Source organism: Narcine bancroftii, chromosome 2 (genome assembly GCF_036971445.1).
Source record: "Narcine bancroftii isolate sNarBan1 chromosome 2, sNarBan1.hap1, whole genome shotgun sequence".
NCBI classification, from domain to species: Eukaryota; Metazoa; Chordata; class Chondrichthyes; order Torpediniformes; family Narcinidae; genus Narcine; species Narcine bancroftii.
In genome coordinates, this window is record NC_091470.1 from 346,290,688 (window position 1) to 346,310,434 (window position 19,747).

Genomic DNA, 19,747 nt, shown 5'->3' on the forward strand with positions numbered 1-19,747 from the left:
TCCTTTGGCACCAAAAGACAGAAATTTGGCACTTTCTTGAATCGGTTGGCAACAGAATGTGCCAATTGATGGGTTTTTGGTGGTTTTAGAAGATTTTAGGCTCTTTTTGGTTGTGTTGGTGCTTTTTACAACTTAAAAAAAAATTATATAAAGCTGGAGCAAAGTCTGGCAACCTTGCCTCCTGCCCAATCAGTAGATTCTTCTGCAGTGATCACGTTGACTGCATCAGCCACTTCAGAACTCGCAGTGGAAACTTTGATTCACAGGAGCTTTGTCTTAGAAAAAGTTTAATGAAGAGTACAAAAGAGGAAAAGGGTAATCATTTGGAAGAGAAATGGAGATAGCTAAATTACAGATATACCTCACTTTACGAAAGTAACTGCGAAACCTTTAGTCAGCAGAAATGGCATAAAACAGAGACCCATTCACTACTATTGAAGGACATTTTTGGAAAAGCAAAAATTCCTTATAATTTCTTTCAAATAGCGAAGACAAGTTTCTATGAAAAAGCAAATTTTTGTCAAGTGAGAATTGGTAAAGTGGGGTACATCTGCATATCACCTTGAAATATAGTTCATCATGAAAGGACAGAATTGGATATTGGAGGCCAAAGGACTTTTATAGATGTGTATGTTTTAAAATTAAGCTCTATGTTATTAGCCCAGAATTGACCACGACAGGTGAATAAACAGTCTTGCCTGTGATTTTAAAAGTCATTTGATAATTTAATTTTAGATGACTTTGTCCTCAATTGAAATAGTAGACACAAAGTAATTTCACAACAGACATTAAGTATACCCTCTTTAATAACTTACAGAGTCATTTCAAAGGAAGGGAGGAAAAGGAATTCCATGTAATTTTGGACCTGCTTCAGTCAAGTTCAGGGTCCCTTGATGTTGATTAATTGAGCATAACCTCTAATTAGTTGACAGGTTAATTGGCTTCTTTTTACTTTAGAAAGGAAGATTTGCACAATCTCCCTCATAAAGCAATTAAAACTCAATGGTTCTTTCACCATTCTGATGGGAGTAGAGGTGACAGCGTATTAACAAATCTTGAAACAGTTAAAATGAACAACAATGAATAAAAGGCAATAAAATGTGTAACCATAATTTCTACTGGCAATGATCATGGTTAAAAAAAAATCATTTTCATTCAAACTAATTATCTGGCATCAACACATAATTTTAAATATCACTTTGATTTTCCTTTCTCTTTTATTTCCATTTCAAATGAATTACATAAAAATATCTGCGAAGAAAGTGTTCATATATTGTGAACTGGGGAACAAAATTGATTGTGATTCATTGGATTGATTCAACGGAATGAGAAATCTAATACTTTTCTGAATTTGTAATAGTCCAATAGAGAATGAGAAATATCAGAATACCATAACTGAAACTCACCAAAATTCTCTGAAATCCTTAAACCAGCATAGAAATTAATCAAAGGCATGAAATTTGGCCAAATATTCGGATAAAGCGATAAACCGAGTTTGATACAAATAATTAGAGAGGGCAACTTCTTAAAATAATGCAAATTACTGACTTACTAGCCTTCCCAATGGTTCCAGCCTTGGTCTTTGTTTGAGCAACTCTCAACAGGTTTTAACTGTGCATTGTGTAGCTGGAAGCCTGCAGAGAGCTCTCAGCATGACTTTACTATGGATAAGGGATCTATAAATGCCATCATAGGATAATTACATGAAGATTAGGGTCACTGCTTTTAAACAGGACCTTGCAGACAAATGATGTCAACTGAAAGCTCTAGCAGAACTGCCTGAAATCCACAAAGGAGCACAGAATTTCATATTCATTGTTTAAAATGAGGCTCATTTTGGAGGCTTAAACCCAAAGGCATGACTTCATCAAAATATCACGTCAATATTTTTTGCCCTGATCTGCACATTTGAGCACTGAGTTTTTGTTAAAGATGAATGTGGGAAAGACTGGAGGTCAAATAAAATTATGAAGGAAGACGGGCATTACACACATTGATTTTCATAACCTGGACCATCGATATCACCATTGTGAAGAACTTCAATAAAAATTAAAATTAGAAAAAAAGTGATAGACAACTGATCTGATATCACTGTTCTATTCAGATCTTGCCTGTAATTCCCAATAATTTTGCTTTAATACTATGGGAATGAGTGTTAAGTGGGGAGACCAGTTGATAATGTCAATTTAATATTAATTAAGTAAAAATTGTTATCAATTCATGTGAATGAAAATTAAGTTCAAGAACATGCTTCCAAAATGTCTCAAATTTAAGCACGTAACGTGGGTCAAACAAGCTCCAACTATTTATCCTTCACTTGTTGATAATCTGAGTGGAGGGAGATGTGGAAGATAACCAGAGTCTTCTGGAGTGTTCCCTTGCCAAAAGGTGAACCATTGAAGGATTTGATTTTAAAAACTCAATGATGAAGAAACTCAACAGGTGTAGAATTAATTTGACTGTTTAGCATATTTAATGCAATGAGGTGAAATTCTAGGCAGTACATAAAAATGCTGGAGAAGCATAGCAGGCCATGCAGCATGCATAAAAGACAGTCAAAGGCAGGCAATGTTTTGAGCCCGAAACATTGACTGCCTTTTAATTCCTATGGATGTTGTGTGACCTACTTATCCAGCATTTATGTGCATCTGCAGATTTCCTTGTTTCCCTCCAAGAAATCCTCGGCTTTTGTTATTCCAGAGGCCGAAGCCATGCCTATTACATTTCCAACTCCTCTACTGTCTCCTTATCCTGTACTACCAGGATCAGTGCGAGGTCCAGCTCACCAACTTTATTTGTATTTAAATTTAGACATACAGCATGGTAACAAGCCCTTTGGTTCCTTGAACCCATGCTGCCCAATTATACCCAATTAACCTATAACCCCCATATGTTTTGAAGGGTGGGCGGAAACCGGCGTACCCAGAGGAAACCCACGCAGACACGAGGAGGCCGTACGATTAGTGCTGATTCGAACTTCAATCACTGGCGCTGGAACAGCATTATGCTAACCGTGCTGACCTACTACACTAACCATGCTTCCCTTGAATTTATATATTCATATTTCTAAGTGAAGCAAAGACTTGCCTGGACTTTTTTTTTTCAATTTAATGCAATGTATTGGTTGTTCACAAAGTGGTCTTAAGATATAAGATCAGATATAAAACCATAAGGCATAAGACATAACCATAACCATATAACCATATAACCATTTAAGGAGCGGAAACAGGCCATGTTGGCCTTTCGAGTCTGCACCGGTTCACTGATTTTGTGTGTCCTCTTCAGGCAATGGTCCCGGTAGATCACTTCGATGGGGGAGGGGGCGAAGGGAGACTCCATTGATCCTCTCTGCCACTCTTTTTGCAAACAAGGTCTGTCCGAGCATGTCTGGAATATTGCTTGGTAATCAAATGGTTGCAGGATTTTAAAATTAAATACTGTCAACTTCTTTAACAGGCTGTTTAAAGCCTGTACAGAGCACAAACCCTTCTTCCCTCCATCATCTCATCTATACCTCCCAATAAAAACAGCTAAAGGTCTCCTTCCACCCACAGGTCAAACAGTTATGTAACTGATATGAAACACCAACTCTACAAACAACTTCCTGCTTCATGACCTATTACTGATTCAACTACTGAGAATAAGCAGAGGGCTCAAGCCCAAAACATTGGTTATGTATCTCTATCTTCTTTTAAAATTACAACACAAGAGATCATTCAGCCCATCTGCTCCATGTCAGCTTCCAAAAGAACACTAAGATAGGCTATTCAGCCCATTGATTCTGCCTCACCATTTAACCATGAGCTGATTCTTATTCCAACTCAGCCATCCTGCTAAGCCTTCTCCTCATAACCTTCGATGCCCTGGCTCATCAAGAACCTATCCATCTCTGTCTTATAGTAGCAGACGGAGTGACTGCACGGTTAGGTGGGCAGAATTGCCGCCCCAGTTGTCTGACACAAGATGGTGTGGGCCCTCCTTCCCTTCAGAGGAGAAGCCCGTGGCTGGCGACAGGCATTGCCCAGGGGACAGCTCTGCTTCTGTGTTGCATGCTGCTGGACGGGGGATGATGCCGCAAAGCACTGACGTCACTTTCTAATGCCAGTGCAACCCTCACAGGAAGTGGGCAGTCTTCTCGAGGAGTGCAAAAATACAAAATAATGTTCAGCTACTGGTTCACCCTCATGCTGTGTGGACGTCTCTCATTTCGGTAGCGCGGCCGTTAGCAGATGCTACAGTGGTGACCCTGACGGCTCCAATGTCTTTGGAACCCACCTTGAGCGCTACAAAATGCAGGATGATACTAGTGCTACAGTCACAACGGCTGTGACCAACACTGTGGGCATGTACTTGCCGCCCTTCTGGGCAAATCAGCTCAGGAATTGGTTACAATTGGCTGAGTCACAGTTCCAGATCAGAGGCATTATCTCCGAGGATACCAAGTTCTGGAACATCGTCAGCACCTTGGACGCTGCTACCACAGCAAAAGTAGCTTTTTATTGGAAAATCCTCCTATGGTGCTATGGTATGAACAATTCTGCTGTTTCCTCCTCGATTCCCTGGAACTCAGCTGACACGAGCGCACTGACCGCATGCTGCATATGCAAGGCTCGGGCAATAGGAACTCCTCTGAGCTCCTGAATGAAATGGTGGCCTTAGCGGATGGACACATGAACGATTTCTTGTTTGAGGCCCTGTTCCTCTCCAAGCACGTTTCCTCAGCAATATCTGACATGGATTTCAGCGCCCCAAACCTGGTAGCCAAAGAAGCAGACAGATATTTCTGCACTCCTCAACAGACTTCCATACATGTGCAACCGATTTATGCAGTTGGTGCCGCCAGTTCAGCCCCCCGCCCCCCCACCAGGCCCCTCAGCTGTAGCTGTAGCCCAGCCGCAACATAATAAGTGTTCAGACAAACAGAGCGATTACTGATTCTACAACTGCAGATGGGGCTGTAACACCCAGCAGTGCATCCTTCCATGCTCGTACCCCAGCGCCAAGTCAAGTATGGTGGTGGGAAACGGACAGGCCAGCTGCTGATAGTGGCCTCATTGGGTGGCACACATAAAGGCCTAATCTACTTCAGGGACCAGCAAACAAAGATGGATTTCCTAGTCAACACGGGAACAGAGATAAGCGTTATTCAACTGATGTATTTCAAACTCAAACACAATCCCCTCCATTCCGAGTTTTGGCACTCACATGGTCACAGTCCATGGTTTTCCACTGGAAGTATACGATTGTGTTTGTGGGACAAACCCTACTCTGAGCATATTTCCTCTGGGCACACATGCTCCTAGTGGACAGCAACAGATGCTATTTGATCAATGCTACCACATTCCTCACTCTAAGGGAACATTCCTTTCTTCTGTTAGGAATCCATGCTCTGGACCATAACAAATATACCCTCCTATTGGCCAAGTACCTGTCACTGTTAGCACCCATCTTCCATGATGCTAAACAAGCACATGCAATAGAGCACCACATCGAGACCACTGGGCCCCCAGTGTACACATGAGCACAGTGCCTCCTGCAGGATAAAATCCTTCAAGCCAAGACTGAGTTCACTGCCATGGAGGTGTTTGGTATCATCCCCTGCTCAAACAGTGTTTTGGTATCCCCGGTGTACATGGTCCAGAAGAACTCCGGTAGTTGGTATTTGTGTGGCAACTACAGGTGACTCAATGATGCCACCATTCCAAATAGATACCCCATCCCACACCTCAAGGATTTCCAAGGTGGACCTCATCAAAGGGTACTATCAGATTCCAGTGCATCTTAACAATGTCCCGAAAATGGCCATTATTACACTTTTCAGCTTTTTTGAGTTCCTGTAGATGCTAAAGAATGCAGCCAAGACATTTCACCGTCTCATGGACATGGTTGGCAGGGTCCTCCATTTCATCTTTGTCTACCTGGATGACATTCTTGGTGCCAGTAAACACAGGACATAGAAACATAGAAACATAGAAGATAGGAGCAGGAGTAGGTCATTCGGCCCTTCGAGCCTGCTCCGGCATTCAGTGAGATCATGGCTGATCTTAAAGTTCAGTACCCCATCCCCACCTTCTCTCCGTAACCCCTAATTCCCTTATACTGAAGAAATATATCTAATTCCCTCTTAAATATATTCTATGAACCTGCCTCTACTGCTCTCTGTGGCAATGAATTCCACAGATTCACCACCCTCTGGGAAAAGAAATTCCTCCTCATCTCAGTTCTAAATGGTTTGCCTATTATCCTTGAACCATGGCCCTGGGTTCTGAACTCCCCCACCATTGGAAACATCCCTTCCGCATCCATTCTGTCCAGTCCTGCCAGAATTTTATATGTCTCTATGAGATCCCCTCTCAATCTTCTAAACTCCAGCAAGTACAATCCCAAATTGCGCAATCTTTCCTCATAAGTTATTCCTGCCATTCCAGGTATCAGCCTGGTGAATCGCCTTTGCACTCCCTCCATTGCAAGAACATCCTTCCTCAGAGAAGGCGACCAAAACTGCACACAATACTCCAGGTGTGGTCTCACCAAGGCTCTGTACAGCTGCAGTAAGGTATCCTTATTCCTATACTCAAACCCTCTTGATATGAAGGCCAACATATCATTTGCCTTTTTAACTGCCTGCTGTACCTGCATGCTCACCTTCAGTGACTGGTCCACAAGAACCCCTAGGTCTCTCTGCACTTCTCCATCTCCCAATCTATTTGCCTTTTCAACAGGTTGCAGAAGTTTGGACTCATGGGGAACATGGATAATGCCAGTTCAGCCTGGAAATTATTGATTTCCTGGGACAATGTATCACCTGAGAGGGGGCCACACTGCTATCAGATAAGGTGGAAGCCATCCAATGTTTTCCCAGGCCGAGCAAAATCAAAAGCCTACAGTAATTCCTAGGGATGGTGAACTTCTATCATTGTTTCCTCCCGAGAGCGACTACCCTCATGAAACCCCTATTCGACCTCATCAAACTTGGTGCAAGGCACTCCAGTGGACACGCGAAACCATTGAAGCATTCCATGCGACCAAAGTGACACTGGTGGAGGCCACATCTTTGGTCCATCCAGATTCTTCCTCCCCCTGACCCTTACAACAGACATGTCAGACAGAGCGGTCAGGGTGGTGCTAGAGCAGTGGGTCAATGAACAGTGGCACCCCCTGCTTTTTTTTAGCAAACTTCTCTGGACCCCAGGATTCAACTACAATACGTTAGACCGTGAACTGCTGACCCTGTACCTGGCAATATGACATTTTTGGTACATGTTAGAAGGACGGGTTTTCTTCACCTACACAGACCACTAATGACTCACCCATGCACTCAGCAAGGTTTCTGACCCATGGTCGGCGAGGCAACAATGACACCTCTCCTTCATTTCCAAATATACAATGGACATTTGCTATGTTACAGGCAAATCCAACGTGGATATGCTATCCAGACCAGCCATCGGCGCTACCTCAGGAGGGCTCGATGTTGCTCAGCTAGTCAAAGACCAAGCAGAGGATGTGGACGTCCAGGCATACCGGACTGCCATCACCAGCTTGAATGTTAACGATTTCTGTCCTTCACTGGGGAGCCCAAGTTTACAGTGTGACATGTCTATAGGCTTCCCCAGACCCATCCTATCTGCAACCTGGTGACAGCAGGTGTTTGACTAAATATATGGTCTGTCACATCCTTCCATAAGGTCCATGGTCCGCCTGCTGTGTGACAAGTTTGCGTGGTGCCCCCTTTGCCCTGATGTAACACTTGTGGTCTAAGCACCAAAGTGCACAGACACCAAGGCCACTCTCCAGAGCTTCGACCCAGCGCAGCGCTGTTTTGACCATGTGCATGTGGAGATTATTAGCCCGCTTCTTGTTAGACTAGGTAAGTGGCATTTATTCACAGTAATCGATTGTTTTACCCGTTGGCTGGAAGAGATGCCTCTGCCCACATGTGACACAAAGACTTGCGCCAGAGTTTTCTTGTCCATTTTGGGTCACTCACTTTGACGACCTGACCCATATTACGTCAGACAAAGGCATCCAGTTCACATCCTCACTTTGGGCCAACGTAGCCAAGTTCTGCAGCATCCAGTTACACCACACCACGGCCTACCGCCACCTGAAAGCAGCCTTGAAAGCTCGTCTTCAAGGCCCTAATTAGATGGATGAACTCCCATGGGTGCTGTTAGGAATTTGCACAGCGCCAAAAGAAGACCTACCAGTGTCATCAGCCGAAATGGTGTAAGGCTCCCTGCTTACCATCCCAGGGGATATTCACATCAACCCTCCCAGGCCACAACCCAGTGCTCTAGACATCCTCTAGCAATTGAGGGAATAAACAGGTAGACAGAAACTTTTGCCACCTTCCTGACATTGCTCTTCACCCTGCCACATTCCGGTGAGCTTGCAGTCCACTGAATTCGTTTTCATGAAGAGCATGGGACACCCCTACAATGTTAGATGAGCCGAATCGCCTTCCCAGTCATCCGACACAAGATGGCATAGGCCACCTTTCCCTTCTGAGGAGAAATCTGTGATTGGTGACACACATTGCCCGGGGGGACAATGCCGCTTCTGTGTTGTGTGCCACTGGATGGGGAGTGACACCGCGATGCGCTGACATCACTTCCTAAGGCCAGCGCTTCCCTCACAGGAAGTGGACAGTTCCCTCGAGCAGCATGTGGAATTCAATATAAAGTTCAGATACTGGTTCACCTCATGCTGTGTGGACTTCTCTCATTTTGGTAGCACTGCCGTTCGCAGAAGCTACAACCTGGCCACAATTGCTTATGGCAAAAAATTCCACAGGATTACCACTTTCTGTCTAAATAATCTCTTTGCATCTCTATTCTAAGTGGACATAATTCAATTCTGAACTTCTGCCCTCTTATTCTAGACTCACCCACCATGGAAAATAACCTTTCTACATCTACTCTGTCCGAGCCTTTCAACATTTGAAATCTTTCAATGAGATCCTCCCTCATTCTCTAAATTCCAGTGAGTACAAGCCAAGAGCTGCCAAACACTCCTCATGTGATAACCCCTTCATTCCCGGAATCATCCCAGTGAACCACTTCTGAACCCTCTCCAATGTCAGCACATCCTTTCTTAAATGAAGGGCCCAAAAGTACTCAGGATACTTCAAATGAGATCTCACCAGTGCCTTATACATCTGTACATCAAATGCAAATTGGCTGATGGCTCTAATGAACATCCCTATCCAACCTTCAATCATTATTAGTCATCTTATGGCAGCTGTTACTTTAATTCCTCATTTTATGCCATCCTGTAATCTCTATCCTTGGCCTCATTTATTGTTTCAGTGAAGGTCAGCTTCAGATCAAAGATTAGAACCTCATTTTTTGATGAATCAACAATGATTCACCAAATTTCTGATGATGAACATTTTGTTTTTTTTAATCACACTTTACTCCATTTTGTAATGAATCCTGTTTCCTTCTGTCATTCCTTACCTCCTTCCTTTACACCTTAACACTTATTATTTCAGAGTTTTCCACAGTAAAGATGAAAACCATTTTTACTTCTCATATTTTGGATCCTTTATAGTTATTCATTGGTTTTGTTGGGGACTTTATGCTTTAGCATTGGAACTTTATATTTATCACAATAAAAATCCATCTTGAGTAGTGTGTAGATGGCTGATCCACTGATTTGTGACAAAGGAGTGATTTAATATTAATTTCTGAACAAGAAAGCAACTCACCAACTAAACTTGTTTAATTACTTAAATGTCATTGTACAGGACTGAGTTAAATCAGATGACAGAACTCACAACAGACATGCGGTAATTCCATTAGTTTTGTGAGTTCTCTATAAATGTGTTTCAAAGATAACGACACAATTCAGAGAAGGGGAATTGATGTTAATACCTCCAAATGATCAAAGGGACTAAATATGCAAATAAAACATTAACAGAAGGATAATATCCAATCCTGTATGTCATTATATCTCTGTCCATGCAAAGCTGATTAAGAGGGATGAAATGTACATACTTGAATTATTAAATCCATTTCTTCTGCAAACGATGTGCACCAGGTATACCTTTGAAACCATAAATTTAACTCTGAAGAAAGAAGCTTCACTGTGTTCTACTTATGAATGACATCAACAAAAATAGTACAAATCATTTCCACATATAAAATGTCTTCCGTGAAATACATTTCCCCAAGGCAGGTAACAAAACTAGTTAAAATAGATAGCTATTCAGTAGCATCATAAAGTTAAAAAGATGTAGAGGTGTAGCAATGGCATTGTAGATCTTAGAGTCTTGGTAGATTAACTGAGAAAATAACCCAAGGAATGGTAGATGAAATGCAAAGTGATGCATTTTAGGAAGGTAAACATAGTGAATCTCAAGAGAATGTTGTAAAAAACAGACCTAAGGGACAGCTATGCAGTTCTCTCAAAATGGGGACACAGGTCAAAGGGTGGTGAATAGGTGGTGAATACTCTTGCCCTGATTGGACGTGGCACTGAGTACAAGAGTCAGGATGTTGGGGAGGCCACATCTAGAATAGTGTGTGCAGTTCTGGTCACCATACTTTTGGAAGGATGCGATTATGCTTGAGAGGGTGCATAAAAGATTCACAAGTATGTTTGCCAGGCCTCTGAGGGTTTGAGTTACAAGGAGAGGTAAATGCTGAAGGAATATGGAATGAGCTTAGATGAACCATTTAATAAGCATGGATGAAATGGGCTGAAGGGCTGGTCTCCAGGCTGTATGATTTGGTGAGATGAAGTGATGGTCACCAATGGGAAGCAGTTACATTTGGTTTGTACAAAAAGCCAGAATGAGGCGATTACGGATATCTCAAATAATTAGGGTTGCATGGTTAGATAGAGTCTACATTGTAAGATGCAAACTGTGGCAAAGGACATATGCTTCGGATCTTGGGCAGTTCATTTATGCCTCCACATTTTGCACTTGTCATCATTCTGATATAGGCTAATCTTGGTCTCGTATGTCCCTGAGGAGTTTTTCCAGAATTCTGAAAGCTCTTTTAAATTCTTCTTGGCAAACTGCAATCAGGCCATCCTTTCCGTGGTTTACTAGTTTGCATCTTGCAGTGTAGCCTCTGTTTTTTCTGTTCATGAAGTCTTCTGTGGTCAGTAGTTATTGATACATCCTCACTTGCCTCTTGAAGAGTGTTTCTGATCTGTTGGACATATATTTGGGGATTTTTCTTCATTATAATGAGAATTCTCTGGTGATCATTAGTGGAGGTCTTCCTTGGAATCCCTTTGAGATTACTGAGCCTACAAGTATGCTCTTTCTTCTTAATAATGTTCCTTACAGTTGACTTTGATAATTCAAAGGTTTGGGCGATGACTCTTACTGTTTTATTCTTGTTTTTCAGCCTCATGATGGCTTCTTTTGACTTTCATGAGCACAAATCTGGTCCTCGTTTTGAAAAATGGCAACGACAGACTCCAAAGATGATCAAAAGCTGAGAAGCAAGGCCTAACTCTCTTAAACCTGCACCAATAATGCAATTTAACATACCTGAGTACTCACAAAACACCTGTGAAGTCAAATGTCCCAAACATTATGGTGCCCTGAAATGAGGGGACTACGTTAAAGAAAAGTGCTGTAATTTCTACATGGTCAAACCAAAATGTATACAAATAACCTTGAATAAAATCTGGAACATGTGAACTGTCTGATTACAAATTTTAAACTGTGGAGCACATGAGCAAATATAGGGGAGGAAAAGTGTTTTTGTCCCAAACATTATGAAGGACACTGTATGGGTATGTGCCAACATTAGTAAAAATGTTGGTTTGGTCATCGGCCTCCACAACTGTAACAGTTACCCCTTTTGATTCTCAAAGATTGGATCAAGCCACCACAGAGGATCTGTTTCCAAATCTATTATCCAATTGTTTCCACCATACTCTCTGCATCCTGTATCTACATTTTATAGTCAGTATTCTCAGCAGCTTGGAAAGCAAAGATGACCTTTAATTCCTTCTGAAAGCCAGAAATGACCACAGCTTTCTATATTATGAATTGCTTCCCATCATTCCTAACCTTGCAGATTCTACCTGAACGCTTGCTGGGAACGGGGTGGGCCAACCTTCTTTACTCTTCAGGGACTGATGGATTGACCTGGGGTCATGTTTGATGTGGGTGATCAGCATTTGAAGTGAGTGAACCTGGTTTGCCACAGTCCAGGAATTGGTTCCTCTAAACACCAGTGGTGAGGCCATGCTCAAGTGTCAAACTCAAATCCTTCCTTAATGTAAACAGGTGAATGTATCATCAGCCAAAGTGAATTAGCTGCTCAAAGGCATTGCAATTTCTGTCACCATTGTGGTCAAGCAATGCTTATCAGTCTTACAAGCCCCACCATGAAATCAGAACACATTTCTCCAGCTCACTTTCTGTTACTGTGGAATACTTCAGCACTGTCTTTTGTGAAATTGATATCATCTAAAATTATTAGTCGGCACACATAAAAGTTTTTACACAAAGCCCCTGAGGAATACAAGGAAAAGAAGAAAGGTAATTACAGCTAACTGCTGGAATATAGGTGGATTGGAGAGCCAGATTAAGTTTGATAAAAAAAACTTATTGTTGTACTCTCATGCTTTCAAGTTGGATGATCATTGAAATTGCTTTTGAATGTGAGAGCAGAATTCATCATTAAATGGGGTTGATGAGATTAAATTCATTGTAATTGTTGAGCCCATTACCTAAACCTATATCTGTGTTAATGATCTGAAAATGTATATGGAATGTAAGACATTTAAAACCTTATGTTATGCAGGACACAACAGGCAATAACCTCAGGCACAAAAGCAGTACTAATAACCAGTCGTTTGGCCAAGCACCTTCTGAGACGTCCAAAAGCATTCTCCACAACCATTTATGTGAACCTCAGTTTGTGGTTGAATTTGCATTTATGGTGATTGAGCACATGGTTTTGCGTTAACCCCTTTCCTCAGTGGGTAGGCGGTGTCCCCAATCAAATGTGCAGGGATCTCCACTCCATTAGCAAACTTGCATACCCATGGGCAAAGCCAATGCTTCCATTCCTCCTGTGGCAGTCATACAATGCAAGGGTTGGACCTGACCCCCAGTCATCTCATCTTTATGCCTGTACCTATATATATAGATATATATATATATATATATCTATATATATATATATCTATATATATATATAGATATATATATATACATTAATACATATAAGCTTACACACATAGCTCTCTCTCTATACACACACACACACACACACACACACACACACACACACACACACACACACACACATCTTCATACATATATAAACCACTTAAGGCTTTCTTGTACACTAGAGATCTTTTAGTGTACAAATTGCAAGTATCACTGTAGTATGGCATATTCACTTACTTCACGGTGGAATAGATGACTGCCTACATCCTCAACCTTTCTGTAAATGGGCAAGTTGACACAAACTTAGCTCTTCAGATTTGTGTTTTAGGTGTGGTAAAGAAACAGGTACTTTTTTCACTCAACTTGGACTTGCCCTAAGGTTAAAAGTTTTGGCAACAAATTAAATTGTTTTTAGAACATGTATTAAAAGTGAATTTACATTTTGATACGTTATTATTTTTTATTAAGAAATATTAAGTCAATTGCTTTAGGATTGAGATTGACTATGTATCAAATTGAATTTTTACATTTTGGCTTTGGCTGTTTCTAAAAAATTATTTAGCTATTACATGGAAATCTGGTTTGGTTTTAATATGAAAAGACGGCATAATGAAATGGAAACCTATATTCCTTTAGAAACGATAACATACAATTTGAGAGATAAATATTTTTTCTTTATCAAAGTTTGGAGCCCATATTTGAAAATTATTGGTGTTAAAATTTGGTCTCTCGGTCTGCTTTGGTGGGTACTACCACCTCCGGGGAGTTTGGGATTTTTAAAATATAATTAATCACATTATGTTTATATCAAGATATTGTAATTAATGTTGTTATGTGATTTAAAAATTTTAAATAAAATATTTAAAAAAGAACTCGAGCATCATGGGTGCAGCCAGGCCAACATACATACACATCTGGAAGCTGGAAACACAAAAGTACAATGCATTGATTAACATATGGAAAACAGTAATAGGTGAGGACAAATAATTGTAACTCAGGCTATGATCCTTACTCGAAGTTATGGTCAACAACAACTTGAAGAACAATGGAGTGTCACCCTTTTTGATTGTGTCATCATGTGGGGCAATGATGGGAATATGCGTGCCATCAATGGCACCAGCACACATTGGATAGCTACGCCTTTCTGTAAATGCACTGATTGTCTCCTAAAGACGATCTCCACTTGGCAGGTCAATGAAACATTTCTTGAGGATCTCTCTCAATTCACTTGGCGCACCACCGTGCACACAGTGGAGATACCCACACCAAATAGATCACTGATGAATCAATACTCACAAGGGGTTGCATACCACCACAAAGTTATTGCAAGTCTGAGCCGAGGCTCCACTGGTTTTCGGCAGTTGGTGCTTTTTTGCCTCAGTTCTGGCTCGAGGAGCCCCACAATAAATTCAAAAGCCCTCTAAGACATTCTAAGATTCTCACATCACTGTTCCTCCTCTCATTTATCAAGGACATTAGCCCAGAACGTGGACCATTGTGGTCCCTCCCTCCTCCACTTCTTTTGTTATTATATAGCTGTTCAAAATGCCACAAGATAGCCAGGTATTTTCTCTGACAGCTATTCATCTCAGCCTTACTCAAATTCCTCTGTGATTGTCTGCAATATTTTAATTAAATTATTCTACCGAAGAGCATGTAGACAGTCTTGATTAGACTTCATTATTGTTTGTTTGACCTTGCTGATAATGATATTGATAATTCCTGTCTGTGTAGTGATAGAAGCACACATTTTCAGGACAATGATGTCCGCCATTGTAGAGAAGGATAAGATGCCATTTGTGCCCCTCTCGCCTGGTGATCTCTTGCCTGGTGATGAGTGTGAAAGGATGCAGAGAACCGGTTAACAGTGGTCAAGTGTGAATGACAAAAATATATTTAACCAGTTCATTGAATGGCCAATTTACTGGTTAGCCAGTGTGAAAAGGTAGGGTGATATTATAGCATGAGCATTTCATTAAAATTCTCCATAATATTTGTCCTACTATGTCCCTAATGAGAATAACTAGGATCCCTGGGACCTTATGGCTGTTAGGTGTTCAAACGAGTCCAGTTCAAAATTTCATTGATGATCAACTCTGAACGCCCTGCTGCAGTTATTTGTGATTCTCCATTTTCATTTCTAAATTTGCTACTCTCCCATGTGAAAAAAAAGATAGAGGGAAAGAAGTTAAACCCATATTTTCTTTCCTTGTTTAGATGGGGGTTTGCTGAGAGGTGAAAAAATGATAGTCTAGCATATGGTTCAAGTCAATGAATCAAAAGGCTGCATTAGAGTTGTGATAGTACAGATCTATCACCAATGTATATAGTGTATATAGTTACAGTATCTAGACTGTGCTTACAGCGATTGGCTGAGAGCTAAGCCATGCCTACTGTCTGGGCCTTAAAGGGTTGTGTCCCTAGCCAGGTCGGATCTTTCTGGACTGGTCGGCCACCTGTGAAGAGCTCCTGTCTTTTTCTAATTAAAGCCTTGGTTTGGATCAACAAGTCTTTGATTCTTTCGACGAGCTCTACAAGTGTACAAGTCGATCATGACAAGTTTTCAGGCGGCTCCACTGTGAACCAGCACACAGAGTACGTACATGACATCACATACAATCTCGAGATTCTTTTTCCTGTGGGTGAGGCAGAATTACCATTTATTGGTAGTACCAAAAAAAATACCTGTAAACAAATAAAGAAATGTAAACAAACTAACTGAGCAATATAGAGAGGGGAAAAAATCAATAAAGTGCAAAGGTAAGAGTTCTTAAAATGAATTACTAGCCCCTCCCAGTAAATTGGCATTTGGACCGTTTCCACTGATTCACCCCTTACTGGGACACTAATTGCTTTTCTACTGAACACAACTCGTCCTCGGGGATCAGAGTGTTCTACCTTCAACCAGAAACATCACGTGTGATGTCACACGCAATAGCAGAAAGTGACATCGTCATTCATCAGAACAATGGCTAACCTCAGGCAGCTCGTCCTGGTCATCATGGAATTGTGTGGATCTGTCGCTGGACAGTCAGGTCTTATAGGTCTCCTTATATGCAAGTTTATGCAAGCAATGGGGGAGGCTAATGGAGACTGTGCATCTGCTTCCCATAATATTTTATAAATGTCCTAGATAAATATTTCAAGGGATGGGTCAGTAAGGTTTCAGTTGATTTGAAGACTGATAATGTTGAAGGTTGTTATAGGTTACATACATAACAGTGTGGAGCAGCAGAGGGAACTTTGGAGTCCAAATCTATATACCCTCCTCTGATGTGATTGTCCTAATGAGGTGAGGCTGCTGAACAGCAAAAACAACTCAATGTGCCTCTATTATTTATTAATCTTAATTTTAATATATGCATATAAGACGTGTATATAAGACGTGTATCATTTGTATGTATGTGTTATGTCCGTTATGTGTATTTGCATTGTTTTTATATCATGGACCAAAGACTACTTTGTCATCAGGTTGCACTGTTACAAATGGATGGCAAATTAGCTTGAACTTAAATGTGAACCTCTGGCTGAAGAAATTTCTCCTTATCTGTGTTCTAAAGGAATCTGTAGTCTCCATAGGAGGTAAGGATATGCAACCAATATTTTGGGTTGAGCCAATCATCAAGGCTTGAGTTAAATGCAGGCAAGTGGCTAGATAAAAAGTGTGGGAGTGGGAAAGGGAAGAAAGGGCAGGGGGAGGAGTACAGACCAGCAGACAAAAGGTAATAATTGGACATGGATGGGAGGTCAGGTGAAAATTGATCAAGGGAAGGTGCGGCTCTGTGAAGGCAGAGCTTGAGACAGAGGGAAAGGGAAAGAGAGAGTAACAGATCTAGAGGAAATGAGAAAAAAGGAATCATGGAAGGGAAGAGATGGGGAAGGTGGAGGCTAATGGAAACTGAAGAGGTTGATGTTAATGGTTAGATGGTGCTGTGACAGAAGATGAGGTGTTTTTTTCACCAATTTGCAGGTGATCCCAGTCTGGCAGCGCATGAGACCATTGACAGATGTGTCGGCATAGGAATGGGGCCAGGAATTGAAATGTGTGGCCCGCTGTTAGGCAGTCTAAGCAAAGAGGCTTAACAAAGCAATCTCCCATCTGTGTTCAGTCTCTCCAATGTAGAGGAGACCACTTCTTCTGGATGCAGGAGATGACCCCCGCAGATTCACAAGTAATGAACATAAAACAGTTCGTGAAAGTTATTATTGCATAAAACTGCAGTTATTCCTAAAAACTATGGGACTTAAAAAAAGTAAACTATTAGATGCTCTGAACTGGTTCTGTAATTTATACTCGACATTTGCAGGCTCCCAAGAGACTTGAGTCTCAGCAAAATGTCAAATACACCTGCTTCATTTTGAATGCTTACAAGTCAGTTTGACAACAATCAGTGAAAATGTTGTGGGTTTTCAATGAAGGTTAGAGGACAACCTCAAATTATTTTGAGTTTTGAGGCTGTATTTCTAGAACAAGAACACACTTATTATAAAATAACATTAACTAAATATTGACTAGATTTTCTTTGTAACATCAAGATCTTTTAAAGAAACTTTAAAAACACTTATGTAGATGCACGTGGTAGAGGAATCTGTTTATCTGGACTCTTCAAATCCACGTGACCTGGAAGTCCACAGACTTACAAGTTGGAAAAAAAGTAATGACTAGTCTGGGTTCATCTCCAAAGCAATTGGAAATGTTAAGGCTTAATGGGTTGCTCTATTTTTAAAAAAAAAACCCACACATCCCCTTTAAATTCCCACACCCCTCACTTTAAATGAATGTTCACTGGTATGTAATGTTTTCACATTAGGAAAAAGATTCTTATTATCTACCATCTCTACGCTTCTCATAATCTTATTATAAAATTCCATGAGGTCTTATCTCAGCCTCTGATGTTCCTGAGAAAATAACACAAGTTGGTCTGAATTGGCCTACCCATTGTTCGTATCCTCTTATCCAGGCATCATACTGGAAAATTTAAGTGTACCCTAATGGGGGTAAAAAAAAATTGTACACAATATTCCACAATGCTACAACCTTTTGTAAATCTGTGGGCTCATGCTCGACTTCTGTCTAAATTTTGGATGCTGAGTACAATGTGCCATCACTGTTTTGTAGTGCAGTGAACAGTGTCAGCTGGTATAATTTCATAGGTAATCATTTCTTAACTTTGCTATAAAGAGTATACATTTTTTTCTCATATGGTCTTTTTAATGTACTTCCTACTTTTGTGCTAATGCTACCTGAGTAACTTTCTACACTTAGGTATACCATCATGAAATACGAAATTCTGCTGGCACTGTGATTGCAGTAAAAACATACCAACATGCGGAAGAAACTCAGCCGGTCTTGCAGCGTCCACGAAAAAGCAAAGATATATTGCTGAAGTTCCGGGTGCTTATTTCATGAAGAAGCACTCAGGCTCGAAACGGCAGCAGTATATCTTTATCTCCTATGGACACTGGAAGACTGACTGAGATTCTCCAGCATTTTAGTGTGGTTATTTTATAACATCAATCCTTGTTTAATACACCAAATGCTTATTTTAGATTTGAAATTTATACACCATAATTAGAACACTATTTAACAAAAGCAAGATCAGGTACTCTTAGAAAGAAAAACTTAGCTTAACATATTTATCTAGAACCATATTGTACAATATTTGGCATATTCAATTTCTGAGTCAATATCTAATTAGACTTTCTCAGAAAGAAAAACTTAGCTTAACATATTTATCTAGAACCCTATTGTACAATATTTGGTATATTCAATTTCTGAGTCAATATCTAATTAGACTTTCTCTTAGAAAGAAAAACTTTGCTTAACATATTTATCTAGAACCATATTGTACAATATTTGGCATATTCAATTTCTGAGTCAATATCTAATTAGACTTTCTCTTAGAAAGAAAAACTTTGCTTAACATATTTATCTAGAACCATATTGTACAATATTTGGCATATTCAATTTCTGAGTCAATATCTAATTGGACTTTCATGCTACTGTGACTAAAACTAAGCTCAAATGGAATTATAAACTTTTGATCCAATCTTCATAAACCAGAAACTGTGGTTGTTTAATAGGGCTTAATTTATTTAACAGACAGAACTTAAATCATTGAGATAAAACGGAAAGCTGTAATTGTTCTTTGAAGCAATGGACATTACTGTTCCCTATTTCTAGATTATTTTATCCTAAAGGAAGATCAAAATCTCTGAATCATTATTTCTTGAAGTTATATTTTTGATTATCTGTGTCATTATTTTTTTTCTGTGAAATATATCACTGCGAGCTTTTAAAAGAATATTCAAGCAGCATAATTCACCTTGCAATTCACTGACCTCAATTTGTTGAACATGTTGACCGGAAATTGCATGGCATAGGCGGTATCAAGTTTGAATGTTGTCTTCATTGCTCTCCACTCATAGTACGAAAATAATGATTAAAACTCTGGAGATGTTAGAAATCTGAAATAAAAGTATTGAACAGGCCAGGAAGAGAAACAGACAAACATTTTTGGTTTGGTACGTTTTTTAGAACAGTTTGGATGAAGGGTTTTGGACCAGAAGCATAAACTTGTTTTTTTTTCCCCCCACCCA

At 40.4% G+C, this 19,747-nt stretch overlaps 1 protein-coding gene across 2 annotated transcripts in view; it reads right to left on the reverse strand.

Moving 5' to 3' along the window:
- LOC138752811 (uncharacterized) overlaps positions 1–19,747 on the reverse strand; it is a 49,506-nt gene that overhangs the window by 3,821 nt on the left and 25,938 nt on the right. For both annotated transcript variants that reach the window (XR_011350962.1, XM_069915449.1), the window contains exon 3: positions 19,490–19,615. Coding sequence is in view for 1 of the 2 variants with exons in the window: in XM_069915449.1 (XP_069771550.1) it covers positions 19,490–19,560 (71 nt within the window). In the remaining variant the exon portion in view is untranslated. The remainder of the gene's footprint in view (positions 1–19,489; positions 19,616–19,747) is intronic.